The sequence below is a fragment of the Dreissena polymorpha genome, chromosome 14 (genome assembly GCF_020536995.1).
Source record: "Dreissena polymorpha isolate Duluth1 chromosome 14, UMN_Dpol_1.0, whole genome shotgun sequence".
NCBI lineage: Eukaryota > Metazoa > Mollusca > Bivalvia > Myida > Dreissenidae > Dreissena > Dreissena polymorpha.
The window spans coordinates 11,953,669-11,970,140 of NC_068368.1; the positions used below are offsets into that span (position 1 = coordinate 11,953,669).

General features: G+C 37.7%; 1 protein-coding gene across 1 annotated transcript in view; it reads right to left on the reverse strand.

Moving 5' to 3' along the window:
• LOC127858691 (uncharacterized) overlaps positions 1 to 11,259 on the reverse strand; it is a 28,687-nt gene extending 17,428 nt beyond the window's left edge. The window contains exons 1-12 of the mRNA XM_052395915.1: positions 11,163 to 11,259; positions 10,686 to 10,873; positions 8,932 to 9,076; positions 8,454 to 8,552; positions 6,777 to 6,881; positions 6,447 to 6,640; positions 6,191 to 6,332; positions 5,514 to 5,615; positions 4,614 to 5,264; positions 2,440 to 3,165; positions 1,030 to 1,758; positions 567 to 707 (exon numbers count right to left, since the gene is read on the reverse strand). Coding sequence (XP_052251875.1) covers positions 567 to 707; positions 1,030 to 1,758; positions 2,440 to 3,165; positions 4,614 to 5,264; positions 5,514 to 5,615; positions 6,191 to 6,332; positions 6,447 to 6,640; positions 6,777 to 6,881; positions 8,454 to 8,552; positions 8,932 to 9,076; positions 10,686 to 10,745 — 3,094 coding nt within the window. The 5' untranslated portion in view covers positions 10,746 to 10,873; positions 11,163 to 11,259. The remainder of the gene's footprint in view (positions 1 to 566; positions 708 to 1,029; positions 1,759 to 2,439; positions 3,166 to 4,613; positions 5,265 to 5,513; positions 5,616 to 6,190; positions 6,333 to 6,446; positions 6,641 to 6,776; positions 6,882 to 8,453; positions 8,553 to 8,931; positions 9,077 to 10,685; positions 10,874 to 11,162) is intronic.
• Positions 11,260 to 16,472: the final 5,213 nt, after the last annotated feature.

Below are 16,472 nucleotides of genomic sequence, written 5' to 3' on the forward strand. Positions count from 1 at the left end.
TTTGTTGGAAAGGAAACAGATAAATAAGTGTATATTTAACCCATTTATGCCTAATGGACTCTACCATCCTTCTTAATTGGATCAATTTATTTCCAAAATTAGGAATGTCTAGCATATTTATTTGTTTATTTAGAATATTTCTTACAGAAATGCCTTTAAGCAAACAGCGCAGACCCTGATGAGACGCCGCATCATGCGGCATCTCATCTGGGTCTACACTGTTTGCCAAGGCGTTTTTTTCTAGACGCTAGGCATAAATGGGTTAATGTCGAAGCAAATTGAGTTACAGTAAAATGTCGTTTAAATGCAACAAGTTTGTATTAACAGTGGGTTAAAATATTATTGAATAGTGACTTAAACTCAATTGCAACATTATTTACTTGTGAAAAATATTTTATACTTGACCAAGTTTTTTTAAGAAAACCGTGATGAAGTACATTTTAAATGGTCAAAGCGTTCTTGTTTTTTCTTTCATTCACTGAGGCTGAAACCAAAATCGAATAATTCTTTAAGCGTCATTGAATTTTTGCATTTCTACACACATTCCAAAACGTTCCCTGCCCTACCTATGCTGATGCATCCGGCGGGACACTGCTGTGGGCTGGTATTTCCGGTGATAACTGAAGATAGGGTCGGCCTGGTGGTTGTCGCTGCGACTGTTGTTGGTGTTACTGTTGACGGTGGTGCTCTGGTTGTTGTTGGCGGCTCTAAAATAATAATATTAACTTTAACACCATCATATGATTTCGAAATAAAAAAAATATAAATTCTTACCGAACCACTGAAAGCAACCCCGAATACAGTACAATTTACTTATAAAAAAGAACATTTAATCATGAAAGCAAGTATTTAAAAGTATATTGATATTAATGACCTGTAAATGCTATCATTAATTATTTTGGCAGAGGTGGTGCTGGGATGGCTAACAGTAAATGCTCATAAAAAGGTACAAGTTCAAAACAAAGTAAACTACAAACACAACACTTTCTCATTATTTCAAAATAATAAGTCTGTAAACAATTGTGTTACCTGTCGGCCTCACAGGGGGAGGGCAGATTCCTGCGTCCACCAGTATCTGTATGTGTGCGTACCAGAACGTAAACACTTGCAGCGTCAGATCAACGTTGACGTTGACGTTGGTATCCGGCTGTTTACCGATGTAGATCGCGGTAGCGTTGACGTTGAACGTCGGGCGGTGAGGCACCGGTGTGTTGTTATGGTCAATGAGCACGTTGTTGACAAATATCTCAATGCCCAATGTGAAACTCCACGATATCGTGACCGTGTGATTACGCTGCGGATGAAGCTCATTGCGACCGATAGTCGCGTACCATGACATGTTGAATGTGGTCAGAACAAACTGGATCTTTCCGAAGCGGTACAATATCGCGATTCCGACGCCGTCGGGCGTCTGTCCCCCGCTTGTGAGGATGTACGTGTTTTCTTCAATCTTGTGGAACTGCATGGTGATCTGGAGAGTCAGCCCGAGGGTGGGGCAGGCCGCCGGGTTTAGCAGACAGCTGCCCGGATGTGCGGTGATCTCCACGAACGAACCGGTCGTGTTCATGTGCACGCCAACGTTCTGTACGGGCTGCGTTCCATGTACAGTTAGGTTGAAGTCGACACCGACGACGAAAGTGTTTGTGATGTTGAGCAGGCTCCAGCTGTAGCTCGGTATCGGCGCCGGAGTCGGAGGGGCCGGCGTTGTTGTTGTGGTGGTGGTGGTTGTTGTTGACGTCGTCGTGGATGGTGCAGGCGCTACAAGTACATCACAGTAAAGAAAAGTTAAAATAGATATACACCATAAAGTTTGGCGTAGCAAGAAATGTTACAAATTGACCAATTTTGGAGTTATTAATAACGTTTGTACGTTTTATCATAAGTATTTTCTCGGATCTACAAATAAAGCCATATAACATCTACTATTTTTTAAGCGTTAACTATTGTACAACAAGTCTTACGGAAGAACATTTTAGGTGTTGCAGACACATGGCATGTCCTGAAAATCTGATACAAAATGTAACTAGCTACTACCACTAAGTACAGAACGTAACGAAATGACAAAGAAACAACTTAAATAAAAAACGCTCGCCTTAACCTCCGCCAATTTAAGTGCAATTTAAATTTGACAACAATTATTTTCCCAGTGATAGGTTTCGTCGCTTGCATGAATGTCCAAAATAATAAAACGCCTTTTAAATTGACTGGTTGGAGACGATAACCTTAAGCACCATCTTCAGAATTCTGGTTAATTAGTTGTTTTTTTTTTATAATTCCCCTACTCCCAACAACAAAAATTTTTTGTTAGCAAAATTATATAATCCGTGCGGATAGCAGACGTTCACACGCACAAACAAACGAAATACCAAGGCTAAAATTCTTAAAACCTGTTGGCGGAGTCTTTGTTTGACAACACAAAACATAAACGTAAGCCAACACCTGGTAACACCCCGATAGTGACCAACACCTCTCTGTGAATCGTCCACGTGAAAAGGTCCCGGATGTTCATACAGGAAGTCGCCTCCTCTCCCTCCGTCTTCCCGATCAGAACGGCGTTCGTCTTGGTTACATCCGGCGATGGTGTCCAACTACTTTCATGTATCACCTGGTAACCATCGATAAGGACTGATATACCCTTGGTGCTGTCCCAGCTGATCTCAAACTTGTACCAAACGTTTAGCTTGAGGATCCCAGTCATATTATACTTCCCTGCCCAATGCTGGGTTCCATGCTTTACGCCGAAGATCAGGATATTGTTCTGTACATAGATTGCCATCCCCGAGCTTGATGCGCTGTCGCCTCCGCTTGAAAGTATGTACGCCTTCTGGGACGCATTAAGCGCGGTGAATTCGAGCTCCAATTTGAACGTGAACCCTTTTTGGCATGTCGCCAAGTCCTGCATGCACGGGATTCCCGTGTTGGGCAATTCGACGTACTGGTGTTGCGTACAGTTCAGATGCAATGTCGTGTGGCTGTTGTTTTTTAGTTCCAGGGTGGGCTTGTTGTGTAGTGTGAAGTTGAACGTCGGCGTGATGAGGATGTTACCGTTGACGCTCAGGAACGTCATGTTGTATTGCGCGTATGGTTTCGGCGTGGTTGTAGGCGGTTGTGGTGTTGTTGTTGTCGCTGTTGTTGATTTTGCTGTGGTTGAGACAGTGGTCGTCGCTGAAGAAAATCGAGCATATATTTTTATACTTGCTACATGTATTACTTAATGCTTTGTTATTCCATTCACCTTTGATCCGCTGTATGTATAGTCATAGTATATATTTTGGATATACACGTACAAACTTTTATGTACACGCCTACACCACTTTCCCATTTATAAACGGTCCCTTAATATTACATCTACGCATATACATTACATTATATACCAAACAATACCCCATGTATATAAACTATGTATTATACATGTATATTCCATCACCAATATATCAAGACACGAACAAAGCACGGACGAACGCCGATAAATAATAAACATTATACAGATTGTCCGTCAAACAAACTGAACGTAATAGTAAAACAGACATATACATAGCTCTATTATTTATTTTTTCGTTTGATTATATTATTTACGTAACCTTTAATTTTGAAATACGAATTGATATTCGCATCATTACCCAAATAACACCTGAGAGGTGTTGTGAGCAAGCAGTATTACTGAACATTTACCATGCTCTAAAATATCCATTATTATTTTATGCCTCTTTTGACGATATAAAAACCTAAAAATTATTAAGCGTTGCAACGCGAAACGATTGCATAATTTGGAGAATAATATTGTTGTCTTTATATTTTGTAATACTACGAGGATTGCTTATATAAAGTATAAATTACACCACTAATTGCATGAGCACGGGTGGCCGAGCGATCTAAGTGTTAGACTTTTACTCCATGGGTCAGTGGTTCAAGCCCAGATGAGAGTTACTTTTTTTTCTTTTTTTCATTTTATTATTGTTTTTTATTGGAGCTTTTTAGATCCAATGCTTCTATTATCAATATAATGCATTTACTGACAAACTGTAACACATGCCAACATTGTGAAAAAGCTCCTTTTAAGAGTGTCCCAATAAACAGTATTTCGATGCAATTGATGTAATATTAATAATATAGATGACTTGCATATGCGCCAATGTCGTCTACTTACGTGCAGGGGTTGTCGATGCCGCAGTTGTCGTATCTGGTCCTATAATGTGAAGACCAGTTTGCTTATTTAAGAAAGGTTTATGGATCTCAAAATGGGATTAAAAATATATAATTGACAAAAAAGAATTAACGACATATTAAAGAACACCTCACATATGTTACAATCCTGGTAGTTTGACAATTGTTTACAATTTGACCAAAATATTAAGATGGTACTTGTGTCTTTTCTGCATGATAATCTATATTGATAATTCTAGCTTTATAACACTGTAAACGGCACCTGTTTCAGTTATCCAGGTGATTTCTTATATTTTTTATACTATCTCAACAAAGTTAGTGACGTTAGTATTTATCTAATTTTGCTTTATTTCACCATTTTGCATAGATAAATAGTGTTGTCTTATTCAAATGAACCGCCATTAAAGAGAGAAGTTATATATATCAGTTTCTATTAAATTGACACTTACCTGGTTTAATCCCGGCATTGACAAGCACAGTTCTATCAAAGGACCAGGAAATGATGCCCGTGACCATCATGTTGACATTGACAGTGAACTGCGAATGACTGCAGGCGATACAAAGGGGTACAGTGATGGAGCCCCCGCTAGGGTTTGGTCTACCATTGGTCCCAAGAGAATGTCCGTTTACCAGAATATCCACACCCAAATGCGGGTTCCATGTGATCTCGAAGTGTTGCCAGACGTTTAGAGCAGGCGTGTAGGTCACAACTAGCGACCATGTGAACGTAGACGAACTGACGATATAGTAGAGGTGGTTCTGAGAGTAATACAGCGCCACGCCCTTGTGACCGGGCAGATTCCCGCCGCTGGACACGATGTACGTGTTGTCCAGGAGTGAAGTAAAACTGACGTCAACGGCGAACGTGAAACCGGAAGTGCAGAGGTCGATGTCGGTGATGCAAGAGGCCGAGTTGGCGGTGACGTTCATCTGAATGTAGCTGTTGGTTCCCTGGATGTTAAGAACCGGATCCGGTTTGCCGGGAACCGCAGTTAGGATGACGTTACCATGCACTGCGAAGTTTATGGAGGGGACGGCGGTGATAAGAACGTTGTTGGTGATGTTGACGAACGCCAGCTGAGTGGCCACGATCTGGGTTGCTGTGGTAGGGAAAAATGGGAATGCTATAGATAACGAGGACTACTAAGGCGTTTGAAAATGCTGTAAATTTTTTTTTTAAAGGAGTATAAAAATTTGTCTTGCCATGACTGTTACCACTGATGAAAACTGGATAGAGTGTCTTTAAAACCACTGAACAGACAGAATATGACACTGACAAAACAAGAATTTATAATGAACCTCTGGTAAAAACACGTATAATGCCGCGGGAAAGAATTGTGAAAACTCACGTGTCTGGTCGCACTGATCTCCGAAGTATCCTGTCGGACATTTGCAGACGTTCTGGCCGATGCACGTGCCGTTGTTCTTGCACCAGTTGGCCGTGCACATCCCTGATAATGAACAGAAGACACATTGTATTTATTTGTAATACAGTTCGTAAGTGATTTTATCGTTATCATTGAATCGTTAATATAACAGTGAAACAACACTGAAACAGATGTTATACATTCAGTTAGGTCATGCATTTAATTGCATTCAATGTTTGTGGATAGGCACTATTATTTTATCATTCATGCCTCATTTAGACAGATGATACACAATTCCAAGCAGTGTAATCGCCCAATGCGGGTTCACAAGTACAATGCTTTCAGATTGGTGTGTACGTTTATTCTGATGAAATGAACATTTGGGCTTTTTTTTTTTTACAAAACGTCACGTGATACATGTTTGAAAGAAAATCGAAATGAACAATTTGAATAGTGTGCAATAACAACAGTATTTGAATTTACCATTATTGACCATTCAGATGAAATCATAACAATTAGCTTTGTAAAACCAACAACATCATAATGCAAAAAAAACAACGATCCTTTTGTCGTAAAGAACCACATTGTTGTGTTTTTGCCGATAAACAATGACTGTTCGTCGAAAATATTCCTGCTTTAAATGTCATATGTATGTGTACCTGTCGGGTCACATCCTTTAAGTTCCAGTTTGAAGCATGCTCTGATTTCCTGATTCACTGGAACTATCCTGATGGTGTCGGTTACTATCACGGGATTGGTGCTCACTGTGAAATAGTGCGTCCCATTTAGAGCCGGAATGTTCTGAAAACAAAAGAGATAATACAAAATATACGCAATCTATGCACCAAAAATAGAACAAAGCGTGGTAATAAACGAGTTAACAATATCAGGAAATAAATTAGAAAATGATGTTACGTCTGCAAAAGTCCGCAAGCTTTTTGTAGAGTCCACCGGTGCGACATACTGAAGGTTGAACTCTTTGATGAACAATTTCGGATCTCCCTCTGCGCGATCGAGGTATCCGAATTCAAACACACTGACGGCCATAGGCTTGTCCAGCGTAATTTGTACCCAGGGCGACCGATCGACATCGGATGGACACCAGCCCTCTGAAAATTCGAAAAAAGATATAACGTTGCTCAAATGACACACATTGATTTTATTTAGGAAACAATAGGTTTTTTAACGCCTTGTGTAGCTTGAAACCCATGGTTATCGACAAACACTAGTTCGTGTATTACTCACTTGTGCCTAGCTTGTCACTTGGATGATTTGGGTCCTGTGAGGAGACCTTGATGTTGGAAGCCGGGATACTGCCGTCCGCCAAACCCAGGGCCTGTGGGGTGCACTCTGAAGTCAATAAAATGAAAATTAGTCGGCGACATTACAAACAAAAAATAGGAACTGATATAAGAATCAATTAAATTAAACCAGCGTTCACAAATGGTATAGAGGATATTTGTTCATGTTAGTGTAATTTCACGAATGATCATAGAAATTATATATTTTCACTGCTGCTATTTCACTGCAGAAATGTCATATTTTATCATTAGGTATAAAAGAAATTCATTGTGATACATGAACAGCCGCGAAAAATATTAAACGCCTCTGGTCATGCAATGTTCAGTAATGTACTGTCAATCAATTATTAATTGACAAACTAGGTTTAACTTTGCAGGGGTGCTAAACAGTAAAGCGTTGTTTCACAATGCAACAATTTTACTTCAAATTATTGGATTAAATTATTAGACACACATACTTATAGGTTATTAGACGTTTCACTGTACAATACGGAGATATATTTGGACTCGCACACAGTTTGAAGTCATATTGGACGAGCCGTTAGGCGAGTCCAATATGACTTCAAACTGTGTGCGAGTCCAAATATATCACGTATTGTACAGTTAAAACGTCTAATAAACTTTTTATTCTATATCCTCATTACCAAACCAGCTTTCCGTATTTTTATTTTCATTCATTGATTACGCACTTTATGACGTATCTCGTGTGACGTCATTTCTCTGACGAAACATACTAGTATAAGCAAGACTCTGCATTTTAGGGACAACAATATGGAGGTGGTAGTGTTTAATAAATCTAGTAGCAAATTATACCATTTTGATAGCATTGAACGAATCCAAAAGGCAAAACGTATTTCGGATTGTGTGTTTGTCATGCATAATTGTTAACTTCGAAAGGAATAAAACAACTCGCTCCGACAGGATTACGAATTCGTAAATTGTGTTTTGGCCTTTGGGTCAGAATGGTGAGCATGTGTACAAACGCTATCAACAAATACTGTGGTTTAAAATACATTTCGATAAATGGATGGAAGAACAGAAAATGGAAAATGGAAATGCATATCATTGTTACTTAGTTGTTATTAGGCTAGCATTGGATTAAAGTTGTCATTGAGGTTAATAAAATTGATTTTTTGTTTTGTTGTTGCATATTTGTTTTCAATTTCTAGCAATAACAATATCACTTGCTTTTGCATTTTTTTTAAATTTCTAACAATAAAAATTAATTAAATATCACATTCTCGATTCGTTTTTTTATTTCCTCTCATATTTTCAATAGGAAAGTATTAAAAAGAGACATACAAGCAAAATATCGCCTGTGTGAATCGATTATAGTACATTCGGATACTTTTTCTCGGTAACGGCTTTTATCGTTATAAAACAATTGCTTAGTGCACTTGTACTCAACTGTCCAATATGGAAAAAATACAGACTTTTTGGATCCAATACCGGAATATATTGGACGATCACGTGGTACATATGAAGAATGCCGATTGGATGAATTTATTGGATATAGAATAAAGATCTATATTCGCATACTGGTAAATTTAGTTGCTAAAGAATCATTCAAGCATCCTTTGCATCATAATTAAGTATTCAAAGCCTATTAAGTTGTACATACGTTTCATTTCGCAGTTCTTCCCCTCCCATCCTGGTCGGCATGCGCATTGACCTTCATACTGACAGATACCGTTGTTTTGGCAACCTCCCGGACACAGCTCTGCACAAGTTTGAAATTTGCATGAATATCGACGCAAAACTGTGTTCAAGTTACAATACCAAATGAATTCACATGTTGGAAACACTATTAATGATATGTTTGAGTACATAGCTTTGTTTAAATAATGTGTAATAAGTACGTAGTACTTTCTGAAGTCTTTCTCTATATGTCTAATAATCTAAAAAACTTCATCCATTTTTATGATCTATGATACTCTCAGTTTGAAAACACTCTGTATTCCTCCATTGAAAGTATAACTAGGTGTGACCATTAACCGTCTCGTAATCAACTGATGACAAAAGTGAGTTGCAGATCATAAATCCATGAACGCATTCATTTATTGATAGTGAGAGAATAAGTTTAATAATTAAAAGCTAACCGTCCAGTGGGCACCCGATCAGTTCAAGTCTCATACAGGCGTTTGGTCCCTCGTGCGACAAGACTTCAAACCTCAGCTGGGTGACGGCGATGCCTGTACTGAAACCCATCTGACTGGACGCTAGTGTAGAATTGAGTTCCATCACCTGCAAACATTGTCTCATGGATTGTAAAGGTTTAGTAAATATTTTTACGAAGAATTTCTATTCGAAAAACTATATGAAAATTAGATATTGATAGGACTTCATTGATCCTTCTTGAAACAAATATGGCGTTGCGTATTCGTCTATAATCAATCGTGTATTTTTTGCATGTTTGTGTTAAAGTAAGGGTAAAAGGTATGAAAAAGATAGTTCACTCATTTGTGTTAGAGCAGAGGTAGATTTGTCCATGTAATTTTTAGCAAACGCATATTTGTCAATATATGTTTGAGCAAAGGTGTGTTTGTCCATGTATGTTTGAGCAAAGGTGTGTTTTTAAATACATGTTTGAGCGCGGATTTGTTTGCCCATGCATGTTTGAGCAAAGGTTTGTTTGTCAGGTATGTTTGACCAAAGCTGTATTTGTCCATTTTTATCAAAGATGAAAATGTCAATGCATATTTGAGCAATATGGGAATTCTCCATGAATGCTTGGCATAAGAAGGGCTTGTCAATGAATGTTTGAGAAAAGGTGGGTTTACCCACCCATGTTTGAGCAACGATGGGGTTGTCCATACATGTTTGCGCAAAGGCGGGGTTTTGTTCATGTATGTTTAATCAAAGGTGTGTACGTCCATGCATGTTTGAGCAAAGGTGTGTGAGCATAGCGTTTTGTGTATTTATGGAGGAACAGAAATGTGTTTGTTCGATCATGTTTGAGCAAAGGTATATTTGTCCAAGTTTTTTTTTAAAGAGGTAGATTTGTCCGTTTAATTTTGAGTGGAATTGGGTTTTTCATGTATGTTCGAGCAAAGATGTGTTTCTTTATGCATGTTTGAGCAAATGGGTGTTTGTAAAATCATGTTTTAGCAACGGTAGATATGTCCATGCATGTTTGAGCATATGAAGGTTTGTCCATAGGCGCATAAGCAAGTTTCTCTAATTTCGATGTTGATGTTGTTTAGGCTTAGATTATTGTTTTAATAAAAATCCTCATCCACATGGTAAAACCAACCGTATTTTGCTAAAACAACCAATTCAAGAATTGATGGCGTGTTATCTTTACATAATACATAATAACAATACATAATAATAACTGACATCATATAAAACGCTCTGCGTTATAAGTTAAATGCAATGTACACATATAGGGACAGGTAAAAAGTGGAATAAAAATAATTAATTTTAATGCACCGTTTTTTTTTCCAAATCATTCCCACAATGGTAAAAACGAGCCGTCAGTACGGTTTATCAAGAGGTTTGGTTTACCTACGTTCAAATATGTTTGAGATTACCATAACTTATATACACACTCTGATACAGAGAAGATTTTTGTAAGTATTGGTGGATGATCGATTTTAATTCAATAGCGATTATGGATTTTTTTTTGAAGATTTCAGCTGAATATTTTCCATCCAAAAATGACAACATGGTGTCAAAAATCAACGACATTTCAAACAAATGTAGTGAAAATATTAACTAAATTTCACTGTTATTTTAATATCGTTTGTAAATCACTAATATTTCCCTTTAAATCACAGAAAAGCATGAAATAAATTCCGTTCAGGCAAAGTGAAAACAATAACTAAGCGGCATTAAGTGGTAATCATCTTACCAGCTGACCGGCTGGAACCGGAAATTCCTGGATCTGATTCCCGCCATTCGGACTGAACATCACGTGCACGCGTTTGGCGTAACTGTTCTGGTTCAAAGGATATATGATAATGCCCTTGATTCCATATCCGTTCCGGAAGTGAACATTGAGTTGCGCTGCTTTCGCTCCGGTATTGGCACACCATCCCCCTTTTGAAACAAATTAAATGGATAGAGTATTTGAATATTCTCTCGTACATAGGCCCGAGTTATGTGGTGAATGAAATACATTTATAAGTAACTTATAACGTAATTTCCCATATATAGATCTTCCCGGATTAATGTACAAGTATCTATGATGCGCAGTGCAAAATAAATTGGTAGATAAAGTAAATAACGTTAATTTTAATACAAGTTGAATATCAAGCTTGTTATTTGTACTAGAAATTAAAATGACATTAGGTGGGTGCACTGTTTCAGGTGAAAACGTTTGGTTTACCTGCAAACACTTGAGACGCAGGCTGTGTCGGCGACTGTGAGGTGGCGTTGATGTCATTCTGAAGGTTAAGGACTCCATCAGACGACACTTGAGTTGTACAACCTGAAAATAGCAGACGACACTTGAGTTGTACAGCCTGAAAATAGCAGACGACACTTGATTGGAACAGCCTGATAATAGTTCGTTGGTAAGAAAATGTATGAGCTAAATTGACAAGAAAATTACCGCAATATTCGGGACATGCTGAAGGACGAAATAGTTCGACATTGGCGATATACAACATTAGGCTACCCGGTTATCCATTTGTAAAACATGTGAAATGTCGCACAATTTGAGTTATGTGTATGCTGTAGCATTCGTTTGAAAACCATTCTTACAAGTTAGCCCTAACATACATTATAAAAACAAGCACATTTACGTGTGGATACTAGAAAGTTGCGAAAGTATCCCTATATTCGTATTGTCAGTAAACGGTAACAACGTGTGATACCATTCATACCCTTGGCCAGAGGGTGGGGTGGGGGGGGGGGGGGTAGCGTTTGGTGCCTTCGCACCCACATTTTTTTATCAGTAACTGAGCATAGTCAATGAAAGTGAATTTTCATATAAAAATGCTCTATAACTTCAGTCTCTAAATACAGATAAAAAGTCACCAGAATGTAGGATTTTACGTTCCTTTTTCAAAATTGTCTAGGGGAAGGACCTCCAAACTTCCCGATTGCAGGAGGGGGGCAGCCTCTCCCGCACCTACCCCCTTCGCCACTTCGTTGCTCAAAAACAATCGTTGATGGGAAAATTCGCACTCCTTTTTCAAATCCGTGGCTACGGGCCTGCCATTAGATACATGTACCTACCATGTTAAACATTAAATGTCCCTGTAAAAATAGACGCGTCGTGTTGTGTTTTGCCGTGCAAAGCTTACATGTAAAGAATCAGACTCCTCGCATGTGTTACCTATCTATGCTGGTTTACTGCATTTACAAGTGAAAACGGCAAAATCTTAAAGGATTTTCTTTTATTAATTTTTGCTCATGAGATGAACATTAGTGACATTTTCTAGAAAAAACAACAACTACACTTTGTATAAAAAAATATATGGTTTACTGTAAAAATAAAATTGAAAAAAAATCATATTGGTACATCAAAAGAATCGACAATCATCAAGTGGTGCAAAATAGCGACATGGATTTGATACAAGATATGTTCGGATGCTCAAACCAGTCTAATCTGTGCGCAAAAGGTGCTTTAGAATAAACATTTTTAGATATTGCCATGGACCGTACTAACAACCATTCGACAAACTGAGCGACTAACAGCTTCACAACGATATATTCTCGTTCTTCAAAGGGGCGGGAAAGGAGTTTAAAATATTATCTGAAAATTTTGCACTGACGTCTGCATTAAAACTTGAGCAATTACTTTGGTCATTAGATAACTACAAAAATGACTGGCCATGACAATGCAACTCGCTTGGAGATCTTATCAAGTCACACTATATAACAATTGCTTACAGAAAACGGTGAAGCTTTTAATTATCATAGATGCGCTGCAAGATGTAGAGTCATTGGGGAGAAAACAATGTGTGGAATGTGCATCGTCACTTTATCTGCAATCACCGCCGGTTACATGCTACTCAATGTGTGATAATTGACCAGGTGTTACATCCGGAGAAAATTGAAAACTTTAATTGCACTTTGTACATACTAATGCGTTTGATTATCTCAAGTCCATGTCTGATTGTGTGTCATCCCGCAGTGAATACAAACAAAAGCCATTTTAAAGAGCAGGTACGCGGAAAATAATGAATGCAATTTAAAATGGCGACAGTTGTAATGAAAATACGTGATCAATTGATAGCAAAAATTAGTTTGGTTATTGTGACCAAGCTCATTTTTTTATCTTCTAAACGGGTGTGCTATCTTTAAAATAATTCATCCCCCAAGTAAGCATTAATGGCATTCTTCGAAAGACACAATTTTCATTCAATTTATTTGTATGAACTGTCAAAGCCAATACAATGGCGGACTACTACAGCGCTGCCATTATCGCTACCATTTGCACTATTTCTTGTTTACATTCCTATCCACCAGGCCTGTTATCTATGGGTTCAATCACACTCGCTTGTTAACGAGGCGCGTTAAAAGTGTCAAACGACGATCTGTCTCTGCGATGGCGAAACCCGGGAAACGCTTAATTCCATAATCTCTCTGTACATTAATGACGAATTGGCGCAAAGATCACTATGTGGCAGAACCAAAAGAAAGGTCGCCCCGAAATCCTCTAGGGCTTCAAGATTTAGATAGCTTTCATGGCTATAGTCATTTACACCCATTAATAAATAGGTACCTCCCGATTTTGAAATAATAGATGTCACTGGTTTAAGCTCTGCCCGATATTAAATTTTACTTCGTTTCTTGAAATTACATAACGTTGCTACGCAGTAATGCTTGTTATAAAACCAAAGAAAATTTGATATTAAAACTGAGCCAATATACCGGGTAGTTTCAAAAACGCACCACAGCGTGTTATCACTTGTTTTAAATATTTTATACAAGTAACTCTGGTCGGAATAGAATGCAAAAATGTTTCGATAATTTTTAGTTGAAAGTTAAGAATGATCGTTTGCAGCGTAAAAGAAAATATATCCTTTAACATCGTTTTTTGAAGATTTGTTAAAAAAATAAATCCATTGCTTTACGTGCGATTTGTAGCGTTTGCAACAGAAAATGGATCAAATGCATGAATTTGATTTCAAATTTTATAAATTTCTTGTGTTTTTTTCCAGTAATGTCTTTGAGAACTGAAATCAAGATAACTATTTATAGATGTACAGGTTAAAATGCACTAACAATCCCCCCCCCCCCCCCCCGATATTGTATATATGTTTTGATAGAAACAAGGAGTGCAACTTCATTTGCCGTAAAATTACACCATCTTTACTGTAAGCCATGTAACTCGAACAAAATAATTTATCAGGAAAAATTAACATCAGAGCAGAAAGGAAAAAAAAATACGATGATTCCTTCTATAAGTCGCTGTGCTGGTATAAGGTTAAATACATGTTAAACAACAACAACAACAACAACAACGAAAACTAATCTCGTGCGTTCAAATAAAATGTGATTTTGTTCGGTAAAAATAGCGCAAATCTCTCCGTTCCCAGTAAACGTAAACAAAAGAATATAACGAAGAGAAAAGTTGAGAAACATCAAATGAAAATAACGATAATGGCATCCTCATAGTGAGCATGTTTGCTATATTTAACAAGGTTGAAATGCTATTAAGTTTATTGTATTGAGTCCAAGTGTCGCATAAAACACATTTTAAGAACGCCAATACTCATACATACATTTTATGATTTTAAATGTAAGTTATAAAAGGGCCTTATAGATTGCATCATAATTTAAAGATTTTCGTATGAGAATGAATATACTTGATAACCTTTCTTATGCATCATGGACCCTATTTGAACCTTATTTGTATAAACGTCGAAAAAAAACATAAATGACAATTATTGATGCAATTGTATTATTTATACAATTTATTTATTTATTCGCGACAAAATGGTAAGCAAATGCGCAATATGCTTTAAAATATGTTTGCATATTTTTTATTGTATTTATTTAAAACAATATACCAATCTCAAAACCCGAAATTTCATTACCAAATTGTAAATGAGCCGTGCACTGTGAAAAGGAGGTTTAATGCATGTGCGTAAAGTGTCGTCCCAGATAAGCCTGTGCAGTCATCACTGGCTAATCAGGGACGACACTTTCCGCTTTTATGATATTTTGTGTTTCAAAAAAGTATTTTCTAAGCAAAAATCCAGTTTAGGCGGAAAGTGTCGTCCTTGATTAGCATGTGCGGACTGCACAGGCTAATCTGAAACGACACTTTACGCATATGCATTAAACCCCGTTTTCAAAGAGCACGTGTTAAATATTTTACATAAGACTATTTGATTTGTACGCATCCATTTGTTAAAATCATATAAACGGGGATAATACTCAGGCATAATAATGCATTTATTTCGAGGGCGACTGGTAAAACATTAAACAAATAATGCTTTAAAAAGGTACCAATAATATAACTTTTATTTACACAAAGATTTTCGAATAATATAAAGAAGAATAGAGCTCAATAAAACGTACCATATCCACTGGCGAACGTAACCGCAGCATTCAACAAGAACAGACGTAAAATAACACGCTGCCGTAACTGCATGACTTTTTTGTGCTTAGTAATGTATTGTATTACACTTTTTACACGGTAATTGAAAGCGTCTTTCTTAAGTTCTTATTACACAATAAAATATTTAGGCGCACTTGCCGAAAAAACGTAACACATAATATATAAATAAGTGTAAATCGTTATTCAGAGGTTACTATCAAAGGGCAACGGAATAAAGATCGTCCGTTTATATCAGCGCTCTAACAAGTACGGTAAACTTATAATTTATACTTCAATAGAGTTCTTAACCATTTTAAGATTTTTAATATTTTACACGAGCCAAATTAAACAATATCAAACTATCACTCCTGGTAATCGATCAACTGTCTAGACCCGGGTTGGCCACTCAAGTGATCTCAAATCAAATACAACCTTCTTTTAAATTATTGGTGATGTGTGACCTCCGGTTGATACCGCAACTTATCTATGTGATTAGTTGTGGGCAGCTACTAAATCTGATGACATCACTTTACCATCAATATATCACCAACTGGGTAGCGGGGTTATAGTCGGCGACGCCTTTGAAAGTGCACACAGGGGCTCGGTACATTTGAGCCGCGCTTTTGGAAAACGGGGCTTAATGCACGTGCGTAAAGTGTCGCCGCAGATTAGCCTATTCAGTCCGCAAAGGTTAATCATGGACCCCTCTTTCTTTTGTTTGGTATATTTCGTTTAAAGGAAGTCTCTTCTTAGCGAAAATCCAGTTTTGGCGGAACGTATCGTCCCATAGCCATATTAGCCAGGTTTGACTGCACAGGCTAATCTTGGACAAAACGTTACTCACATGCACTAAGCCCGGTTTTCCCAGAGCGAGGCTCATTTCAAAGTCTGACCCAAGCAGAAATGTGGATTTGAGGGAAGGGTGGCCACAGGGAAACTTCGGAGGTATACGCGAAAGGCGTTCAAAGTAATGCGAGTTCAAAGTGCTCGGTCAACCGTGCGTGGTGCGGTGTTAGCCGGTGAAGTTTAGCAAATGGCATTGTTCAACTCCCTGCGCATTTAACTTTTTTAAAAATACAAAAGAAATATTCATTGTTTGGCTGCAATTTTGCCATTAATCCCCTTCTATAAAGCAGTAAA